Genomic DNA, 11,684 nt, shown 5'->3' with positions numbered 1-11,684 from the left:
AGGAAATGCATCTTTCGACTCAACATTTCAAAGGGTGAAATATAACAAAAAGTCTTTACTGTCCAAGATTCCCAAATTGTGATCACCCAAAGAAGTGCTGCTACAGATTGTTTTCTTCCCATCTCATGCTTCCCCATGGCAGCGCAACATGGACATTTTTAAGGAGCGGTTGTGCAAAACATTTTTGTGGGTGCAAAATCAGGATGAGTGTGGCTTTAAACAAATTAAAATGCAACCCATTGTAAATTAGCTACAAATTTGCTCAATGCAATATACAGTATGTTTGTCTAAGGTAGGAAGGTAATGTTTACTAAGGGGACATGATAAAGCTGTACAAGTTTATTTTTCACATAATTTGGCAAAGGCTCCCTGGTGACCTTTTTGGTCCACCTGACTACAGCATCACTAAATTGGAAGATGAGGTGGCATTTCTTCCCCACTGTGGACCTTCTATTTACAAGCAATGACCGGGCTGTGAATGGTGGTCACATTGCACGGCAAATTCCCATAAGAGAGGGCTGCTGTCATACATACCTTTCTTTTAGTGATATTTTGCTTTCAGTTATGCTTATTTATCAATTAATGCTGTTCAGATTGAGACCCTCCAGCTACAGAATTTCAGCCTGTTGTGTATAGTTGCACAATAGATCAAAACAACACCTTACACAATATGCCACATGGGCAGGGGGAATACAGATGCAACCGGATTCTATTCTGCCCAGACAATGTTTCCATATCATTACACTTTGCAGCTCAAAACAGCGGATATCTAGGCAGTAGTACTTGTTCTCCAATGTTCTAAGCAGTACATGGTGTTTCAAATTTTCAATAATTTTGCCAAGTTATTAAACAATATGAATCCAGTTGATAACAAACTACCCTCAAATGTTTAATCCACATCTTCTGAAGTTCAAGCTGATGCTGTGAAGCAGCTGGAGAGTGAAGAGTGGCGTTTGCCAGCTATGTTTATATTGTCTCTTCATTTGCTTACCACTGTTTAAATTGAGATTTCTTTTTGAGAAATGTTGGATTTGTTGAAATACAGTGATAGCATGTGCTTGATGCATCATTGACTTTCTGCAACCTCATTTCCCCTCCTTTCCATGGCCTCATGCTAAATTAGCGTGTGAATAACTATTTTTCTCTTTATGTGTCTAATAATATTTTATTAAAGACATGCTTGTTTCTGAGGGTGGGGTTATCAAAACTTGTATTATAACACTCACAATGCTAGGGAAGCAACACGGTGGGACTATGTACAATATTCTGCTATCACAAAAGTGTAGAGCTGCCTGGTATATTTGTACACATGCACTTGAGGTTGGTGCTATTAACACATACTTTGGTGAACATGTTTGTTTTTATAACCACCATAAAGATTTCTTTCATATTTCATTATTCCTATATTTATCAACGTTAAAAATGAGGACAATGGTGAAAAAAGAGTGTGATTGTTGTGATTTCTGATTGTTGGCCTCTTGTTGTTTAGAAGAGTGTCCCCACACAAAATGATTAAATATTTCTATAATGTTTACTGGAGCATGCATCACATACCTGATTTCACATTTAACCTTGAGCCGTGGAAGGCTTGGTCGTAGTGGGAGTAGTTGTTGTTGGTGTAGTAGTGGTTGGAGTAGTAGTGGTTGGAGTGGTAGTGGTTGGAGTAGTGGTGGTTGGAGTAGTAGTGGTTGGAGTAGTGGTAGTTGGAGTAGTAGTGGTTGGAGTTGTTGTACGACGATGATAATGATGCTTCTTCTTGTGCCATTTTTTTTCATGCGACTGGAAAATAGAGAACACACAATAAAAAATATGCTACACTCAAATAACTTATAATACAGATGTACATAACACGACATCACACTATAATCTTAGGAGAAATTTATCAAGGTTTTTGATCACTAGCGGCACACAAAGCAGTACATACCAACAAAGGTATATTTTCATGGACATCAAAACAACACCCTATGATTTAGGATTCAAAGCACATTCACTGCAGGTAGTCACCCTTTCTGATACATAAATATAGCTTTTTATGGTGTGGCTTGGAACCCTTCACATCCTTCCCCCAAAAAACCAAAACTTCAAGGACTGGAAGTATGAAAGTGTGTGTTGAATTGTTGAGTCCGTAACAACTGCATTGGGAAACACAGGCCTTCAACGTATTCTGATCACAGAGTGACCTAATTGTGAATGTTTATGAGAGGAGCTGCTGTTTTCCTTCACATTATGTAGGCACCAAATGTAGTAGCCTTGATATTTGGACTGCAGGTAGACTCCTTTGCATGGATGTAGATTTCCGAATTGCAGGAATTCACAAATGTTTACAAAGGCAGTCCTGAAAAAGGTTTGATTTCTGTGGCTCGTATAGAGCGCCATTAGCATGAATGACTGGACTCTAAATCTAATAATTCATTGTTATAACGAAACAGAGGTGGGTAAAAGAATGTATTGAACACGGTTGCAACATCAAAAAGAAATTCCAGGCTGCTCTAGCTGAGCACTGTGAGAGCCTGTCAGAGCAGTGCTGGAAAGCAAGGAGCACAGCTTCTGAAGGAGAGGGAAGGCACAGAGTAGAGGGGTTGGGTGGCAGGATGCCACTTATTGTTAATTTTGTTTAATTTGGACGGGGAGGACAGGCCACATTTTGTATGGTTTCGTTTTACTCCTCTGTCCCTTTATAGCAGATGAGAGCAGGGGCAGATAAATTTGGAGCCATATATAACATACAATTATAGCTGGGTGAAAAGTGGATTACAGTGATGTTTTTTCACCTGGGGTTCTGAGTGACATTATAGTCAGCTCGAGCTTTGCTCTTGTTGTTTATTTTATTTCCCTCTGAACACCTTCCTGAAAAACATCTCTATACTTCATGTTAACCATCTCTAATTCTACATGTCATGTATGACACCTAAACAGAGACTTTGGAATAAACAGCTGGATTCTAAATCCAGTAATTCACTACTAAGCCATACAAACAATAGGTAACAGAACTTGTTAACCACAGTTACTACATCAGAAAAGAATTCTAGGCTGCTCTGTCTGCACTCTCTAAGAGCCTGCCAAAGAAGCACTGTAGATCAGTGTGCACACCTTCTTGATGCGTTGGAAGGGAAGGCATATAGAGTTGTTTGGGATGGGTTGTAGGAAGCCATGAATTTTGTTTTCAAATTTGGGACAGGGAAGAGAGCCCATGGCCTCCTCATTACTTCTCTGTCTCTAGCAGTTGAAAGCGGGGCAGATGTATTTAGAGGCCATACATGATATGAAATTATAGCTGGGTTAAAAGTGGTCTATGAGGATGCTACCCATCTTCCATCTGTAATTCCATATATGATATATCTCTTTCATTTGAAGTCTCTATCATAATACCAGACTTTCATTACCCCCTGCTATGACATAACAAGAGTGAGAGAGAAAAGTTATTTCCGTTTGTTGCTACATCATAAAGGAATTCCAGACTACAGTGGCATTGCTCTCTGAGAGCCTTTGAGAGCAGCGCTGGTTCTCACATTGCTTTGGTAAGGAAGTGGCAGGAAGCTCTCTGGGGTTGATGGGGAGCAGGCAGCCAGTTTTATTACAGCATCTGGAACAGGGAGGGGAGGTCCTCTTATGTATGGCTCCCAGACAAACCATTGTCATTGAGCAACAGTTGAAAGGAGGAGCAGATGATTCTGGGGACCATACATATAATAAAAATAAAGCTTAGTAACAGTAAATAACACTGATGTTTTTCATCAAGAAGTTCTGACTGACACCATAGACATCACAAACACTTGTTATTAATTCATGTTACTCAGAGCCTCTTGCTGAAAAACATCTCTGATGTTCACTGTTACCCATATTTACTCTGTATATTAATCACTTCTTACATAAATGTTAAATGTTTTCCATAATTGCAATTTTCTTAGTGTACAAGTGTACATGGCATAATACCCTCCTATGCGTACAATCACATATTTCAGTTTGTTTCATTTTCCCCCAAAGGAAGTTATTTTTCACAAGTGATAAAGAACTTCTCCTTTTCCATCATTTTTGAAGATTTTGAGTTCACATTTGTACTCAAGAAAGGGACTTACTTATTCTTTTCACAGGATTACATCTCTGTGCATTGCTAAGATTGCAATAGGTTACAAGTATGTGAATGTTAATGTTACCATATTCAGAAAATCATTGGTGTGTGGGTTGTTCCTAAGATTTCAGGGCATCCTTTTGATAGAGTGCCCACCCCCTTTCTCTGGGGAATAACAATGTGTAGTATTAACCAACTTGGGCTAATATTATGCAGGTATAAATCCCTTTATGAGTTTAAATTCAGGTTTTTAGAATACCAAACTTGAATTTACAGTCATTAATACAAGTAAGACCTACACCCACAAAAGAGTCAATTTTTGGAGTCCATCATCAAACATTTTCTTGCAGCAGAAAGTCACTGCTCTATATTCATTTATCACATCGCCTTTGATCACATTCACGCATTACAGTTGCCTATTTCCCACGCATAGGCCTGTACAAATGAGAGCCTGGAGATTTCAGTCTAAAAACACAATGGTTTGAAGCATCTGACATCAAATCTCCTGATGATCGGAGCTTTGATTTATACTGTTTGTTTCATCCCTCATCATGACCTGATTTTCAACTATATGCAGTGAGAAAATTCACTTGTCCAGGATTGAGAAGGGAAACACAATACACATATAGAAATATACAAATGTGACTGCTTAGCTGGCCCCAGGACATTAGAGCACACTTGTGAAATAGATCTTATGCTTCAAGCCTTTTACTATATGAGCTATTCATTGGAATATATCTAAAAGGACTCCATGGGTCATATCATGATGAGCTTTAATGGCGCAGCTCAAATCCCAGCGCCTAGTTTATGTTTCAGTAAGGGATATAGTTAATTAATTTATCCTGATTATTTTCTGAGTTACTGCTTTAATTTCTGACAGAACTGCTTTGAAACAGTGAGCGAGGGTTGCCTCTATAAATTTCTGATCTGTGCTGTCTGAAAATAACATACTAACTCAGAGAAATATTGGTTTAAATGAATTCACTTTAGGCCCCACAGGTGCATAAAATAGTTGCTGGACTCTGCGCTTCACCTCTGAAGTGGACCTATATAGGCAGATTCAATAGGAAAACACATCAAGAATTAACTATTATAGATGAATTGCTGATATGTTGCATGTGTGACCAATGTATCTAGGAATAATGTAAAGAAAAAGTAAGAAAGTGAAATGTCAAAGATCAAACATGGAGTCAGACACAGTCTCTCTCGCCCATCTGGGATCACTTGTGTTCCTTTCTAGAGAAATAGCAGTGGAGATGTACTATTCTATCTCAAAGAATGTCACAAACAATGTAGATGTGGTTGGTCCATGTCACTAATAGTACTAATCAAAGTAAGTACCAGTGGTTCAAACTGCATAGTTTCCTTCCTTTTATTTTATCGAAGTGCCTTATTCATGGTCCAGATGGTGTAGACTCTAAAATCATTCAATCACAGAAGCCCGAATATTATCCACAGACAGTTCAGAAAAATATTTTGTAAAGACTGGCAAATCAGATACAATGTACTGACAAGAAATATAAGCATACAAAGGTAGAATGCCGTGGTCACTGCAGAATGTAAGAAACTATTGTAGAATGTCTCATACTTACACCACTGTCGCTTGCACTCCTCTCATCCCGTTCAAAGGCCTGGAAAGGAGGGAAGATAAATATTTTGTCAGGTGTAGTTGAGGTGCAATGTAATGTAAGAGCGACACTTTTATCAACCATTACCTTATGGGTACCCTTACCACTTGTCACTGAAATATTCTGCTAACCTCTAAACCTATTTCAGTGGCAGAACACTGCTGTCTCTTCCATCAGCTCCCACGCTGATTCCAGCTGCTACTATAGACAAGGTTTGAATTGCTATCCCAACCATCATCTCAGATGCCACTCTTTTGACAATGAGCCCTTTCTGATTTATAACTGCTGCAAAGCAGGACCAATAGGAGGTCAAATCTGCCATGTGCATTTCACACACGTTTTCCTCATTCACTAAGATTCTGGGAGCGTGACATTATCAACAGTGTATTGTAGAAGTTCCCTTACAGAAAATGTGGTAATGTTATATGATAAATGGTGAATACCACCAGTAGTGACATACTGCCCATTAAATAGGTTGAAAACACATTTCAGCAATGAATTGCATTTCACTAAGTGCCCAGTGGCAGAGAAATTGCAGTAGCACTGGCTGTCTATCTACAGGAGACTGGGGCGTCACTAAAGGTTGACCTGCAAATGTGCTAAAACCTGTGCAATTACCTACGAGTGCTCAATACTTATTCGAGAACTGAGAGAGACATCCCACATACTCCATATTTTTATTTTTAATCCCTGGAGATCAAAGTTACCCTGGCTGTCTCCATTTCCTTTTGCTCAAGACTGTAGTGGGTTGGCAGATTATAGCTGCCAATCCTTCCAGAATAGGGTCCTCTGTGTTTTCAGTCTCCATGGGTTCATATGAGGGTTTCAATTTAATTATAATCTGAAACATGAACCTTGACATATCTATGTCCTGAGTCAGTCACAGCCAATCATAGTTCATGATTAGTTGAGCATCATTGTGAGTCAGAATTATACTGCATACTTCAATCCTTCCACTCAACAGTGAGGAAAATGCAAGAAAGAACAACCTTATTTAGAGTTCGACAGACAAGATACTCTTTCAGAACACGACGGGTACACCTTCCACCATATTGCAACTCTCATAGACTATTTGCACTTGTTAGAACCCAGATGGGAAATGTGGTACATTTGTGAAGCCCACATGTTTGTTCCTGTTTGAAAAACAAGGTATTACATAAAGGTTTAGGCCTAATTTGTGATCAGATCTTATCGTCCAATGAATCAACTTTTGCAAATAAAAAGTGAGTTAATTCTGCTATTGGTGGAATCTTCTTATCATGAAGAGAAAGTCAGAAAGAAGCACCTTTGATGTGGAAATTCCATAGTAGACAGGGCACCACTGAAAGTGAAATGGAAAAAGTAGGGCAAGGGAGTGTAGATCATTAATTCTCTACAAGAATAATAATGTATAGGACTTTGTCAGTATTGTGACCCTCTGTTGTACCTAAGTCATGTGAGGAAGAACACTCCTATACAGAATCCCAAAGCAAGAGAGAGAGAGGAAGTGCAGTGGCAAAATGTTGATGGCAGGGGGCAAGATGGAACAAGAAATGGGTGGGTCATTAGGCTAAAGTGCAGGAGCAACAGTTTCAATGCAGGCAGCTCCTGATCATTCTCAGACCGTGTAATTATATCAAGTGGCAATGTGTTATGACCACACTCTAAGCAGTGTGGTTGCATGATAGCAAGAAACCTTTCCAGTATAGAAGATTGGAATCCCCACAAAAGACCACAGCATAGAGGGAGAACAATGGCAGATAAAAGTCCCCTCCTTTAAATTCTAATATAATTCATGGGATTCTGTAATCCCTGTATAAAGGCATGTTTCTAATTTCTTTATAAGTGGTGCCTAGTGATGCACTCAGTTGCCGATTATAAAGAAGAGACATCAGAACTCTATTTTATATGTTATTCCAGTCGAGTTCTGATGTCGCAGTGCCTGCTGCCTTATCAAGCAGCCAAGGTGAAAGGCAGGTCAGCTCACCAAGCATTGTTGAAGCAGCTGTTTAAAGCACCGAACTAGAACATTGCTTTTTTTATTCTGATCTGTTTAATAGGTTACAATAACAAGCAGAAAGAATATGTTTACTTTTTGCACTCCTTAGATAGAGAAAAGCAAGAATCTTTCTGCGTGTTTTTACTCATTCTCAGCGACACCAGCTTTTTTTTGTGCTTTTTTTTTACACGTAATTGTGTTGAACTTTTTCTAATATCTGTTTGCAATAAATATTTAACAGGTTGTTGATATATTTAATTTTGCCCTAGAGGTTTTATTTTTATACTTCATGTTTGCAAGCATGCTCACTCTTTCATATAATAAAGCTGGGCACCAAGGTTTTAAGTGGTTTGTGGGAAAGGTGATGTGTGACCATGTATTAAATAGGATTAAGTAGCCCCTGAGGTACACGAAAAGGGATCTACAAGTCAACTCTGAGTTCAATAACCTCATAATAGAATTTGTCCTTTAGCCTCATTCCTTTATATGGTTATTGAACTCCTCAGTGACTTGCAATATCCTTATAATGTACGGCAGAGGGTACTTTAACCATTATATTACACTTTTTGTTTCCCCTTTAAGTAAACAGCATTTTGTTCCTAATTCTAGATGTGTAATAAAAGAATCACACGGCTAGTTTAATGTACTCTCTCCCATTATCAGCATGCACTGCACAGTAGAGGCTTTAACAACCAGTACAGTATTATCATTTATGTGAGCCATAGATTTTTCAGAATGGTTTTTCGAAACACTTATATAAACTGGTGCTGTCCACCTGCGGTTTATGTGATTTCAAAACAAAATATTACACACTGCGCATGCCCTATGATCACTTCAAACTGATCAATATTTAATGTCATTGTTAAAAACAGACAAGTTTTGAAATGCTTCAAACACCCAGACAATCCAAAAGCATCTTTTGAACCCTAAGAGTGCAGTAAGACGTGTTTCCGATTCCCATTTTAGGGACGCATGAAAGTGGGATATCATCTTATCAACAGAAGCATGAGAGATGTTTTCCCTAAAAGCATTGTTGGGTGAGATTAACAAAGTACTACATGTCCACTAATGTCCCACACATCATCACTCACCGCAATGCAGACGGCTAAGGCCAGAAGGCAGGACACCACAACCAAGGTCCTCATATTTTATGAATGGTATCTACAAAGAAATATGATAAAAACAAATGGTTAATAAAGAGTACATTTCTGAAGTACCAGAGGTTCGTTATGTTGGAGGTTAAAATTGGCTCCATAGTTATAAATGTGACCTATATACAGTACCAGTGGAGTTATGCAGCTACTGGGCACTAAACTATACAGTAGTGAAAAGAAAATTAAGTGGCAAGGCACAGCCAATTTTGTGGCGTTGAGGCATTGAAAGGTAACTATTCGGCACACTTTGTGGCAATATTATATAGCTATTTTACTATTTAACATACTTTCATGTAAAGTGGATCCCAGTGCGAAAACATTGGTTTTTTAATTTAAAAAAAATATATAGATTTAGCACATGATATTCACATAGGTTTTTCAAGAAGAATTTAAATGAATATTGTGTAGAAGCACAATTATATTGACATTCGCCTCTCCACAACCCAGAGTAAGGCACTGTGTGAAACAGTCGCTGTGGGGCACCATGCAGAAAACAGGCTCATCTATTCAGATTTCCTGCGATAAATGGTTGCCTCACTTATTCAGTACCTCGCAGATATGTTTTACAACTTTTCTTTAGTTTTGTGATTGCTCCATTTCACGCAGTAGGACCTCTTGTAACATCTCTATTCATTAACAGAAATCCTCCTGCAAACAGCCAAAATCCCTTCTGACAACCCAATTGTAGAAGGTGTATCCAGCATCTTGACACATTTTCACCTGTTTGCATGCATAATACAGCATCCAGGGGCTGAAAAGTGACCTGTTGGCGCAATAAAATGTGAATCACTGTGTTGCACCACTGTTTGCTACATTTTAATAACTTTTCATCGGTAGAGACAGAAACTATTTTTAGAATCTTTAAATTATTCGGCTTTTTGGAGAACTACGTGGCTGGAGCAGCTAACTATTATTTCTGCAGAAATGTTGTTGCTATGCCATATATTTTTTGTATATTGATGCATGTTTGCCTTACAGTTGGAAAGCACTTTCAATGAATTTTGCATATGAATGTGCATGATAAGTATGAGATAGTGCCATTTAATAGATTGAGACAAAATGGACAAATATAACAAACACACAAATATGTTTAGCCTTTTGTTAGCTGAATTGTTTGTTGTCTTTTCCACTTTGCTTTAACAGAATTGTGTTTTTTTAATGAAATAAAAAAAATATAAAGGCATTCACACACATTCCGAAGGTCCGATTCACAAAGGTAAACTTAGACCCGAAGTCTAGCTTTAGACCAGAAGTCAAACTATAGACCTGAAGTCTAAAATCTCAATTCACAAAGGTAAACTTAGACCTGAAGACTAAATTTAGATCAGAAGTCTAACTTCAGAACTGAATTCTAACTATAGACCTGAAGTCTAAAGGCTCAATTCACAAAGGTAAACTTAGACCTGAAGTCTAAGTTTACCTTTGTGAATCGGGCCCTGAATGTTTTTTTCACCCAATTTAGTTACCTAAGTTAGGGTCATCAAAGCCTGGCCTAATATATATATGCTTTATAAGGCACATGGGGAGTGCTTCCGTCCAGATGCAACACTCTATGTGGGAAAAAAGAAGATGAAGGGTCATTTACAACGTAAATACTATTGTAAACTATCAGATTTTCCAATAATGGCAAATCAGGCTGTTTAAGGTTAAATATAGACATGGAAATATGTGATTTGTATAGATTTCCATGTAAAGTCCTTTGGATTTTGGTGAATTCCCTGACATTTTAAAATCTATGTAAATCATACTAGTAAATCCAATAATTCATAGATTCTAACCTGCCTTTTTTCGAGACTTATGCCCAGAATCCTGATTTTAAATTGAGGATATAAGCAAAATATCCGTATGTCAGTCATTTTATTCATTTTAAAATTCGTAAATCAGTCAGCAAGAGGCTTTGCTTGTCCGTGTAACATATGGATAAGCGAGAGACTTAAACAACCATCTGCGAGCTCAAACTTTAGAAGAATCATGTCCAAATGGATATATCATCCCAAAAATATGCTGTTTTAATTTCGACAGCTTTACAGTCTTTTAAATCAAGATCGTTGAACAGATATGCATGGAATGCTTTTTACACACAATGTATAACGCACATACATACTGGCAGGGATTGTGGTTCAAAATTGAACAGCTGGATGCCCACCTTACTCCTAGGTTTGCATTTGTGGATCATTTGGTCCAGAAAGACATGTATTATATGGATTGATTCCAGGCTTTCTATGTGTGCAATAAAGTACATCGGTGTGGGTTTTTCAGATGTAATTATAAACTGTTTTAGTAATGGCCATTCAAGTTTACCCTAAAATAACTCAGAAATGATCAAAACCTAAATCCACTCGACTGGTTACCCTTTCATGCAGCTCTGAAAAGCAATCTGAAGGTTAAAAGCAATAACTTACCAGGAGCAGCTTGCACAAGGATTGATTGTCTTCTGATGCTTTTGTGGGTGAAGTGGTGTTTGGTGTTACAATGTCTGCACATTTATAGTGTTCGTTTAAGGGCCTGGCTTTACTAGGATTAGGGTTCATTGTGTCATACAGGCTAAAGTAGGAGGTTAATAATCCACCCTTGATGACTCCTGCTCTGGTTTCCTTGGCTGCTGCTCTTAAAGTGCAATATTTTGTAAAACCCTCTGTTTTGTTAAATAAACTATGTACGCAGACGAAACTCCACACTTGAATTGTTGAAGTTTCAGTGGCCATTCAAACCACAATTAAGGTGTTGTCTGGTACTTGTGAGTTCAATAATGCCCTTCACATTTTGAGACAGGTGGCTTTTTGATTCTAGGAACCGGGTGCTGAAACCTACACAGTACTAGAATGATTGATCCTTTGGTATTGTTCCTGCTTCTT

At 38.2% G+C, this 11,684-nt stretch overlaps 1 protein-coding gene across 1 annotated transcript; it reads right to left on the bottom strand.

Moving 5' to 3' along the window:
- Positions 1–1,554: 1,554 nt before the first annotated feature.
- On the bottom strand, positions 1,555–11,278 carry LOC146866288 (uncharacterized). Its single transcript, XM_085640829.1, has 4 exons — positions 11,232–11,278; positions 8,767–8,836; positions 5,662–5,700; positions 1,555–1,779 (listed from the first exon to the last, which is right to left on the bottom strand). The coding sequence occupies exons 2-4, from the start codon at positions 8,818–8,820 to the stop codon at positions 1,567–1,569; spliced, it is 306 nt and encodes a 101-aa protein (XP_085496955.1). The 5' UTR covers positions 8,821–8,836; positions 11,232–11,278; the 3' UTR covers positions 1,555–1,566.
- Positions 11,279–11,684: the final 406 nt, after the last annotated feature.

This window comes from Triturus cristatus, chromosome 2_1, assembly GCF_964204655.1.
Source record: "Triturus cristatus chromosome 2_1, aTriCri1.1, whole genome shotgun sequence".
Classification (NCBI taxonomy): Eukaryota; Metazoa; Chordata; class Amphibia; order Caudata; family Salamandridae; genus Triturus; species Triturus cristatus.
The sequence above is the reverse complement of the archived record's forward strand: the minus strand, read 5'-3'. Positions and strand labels throughout refer to the sequence as shown.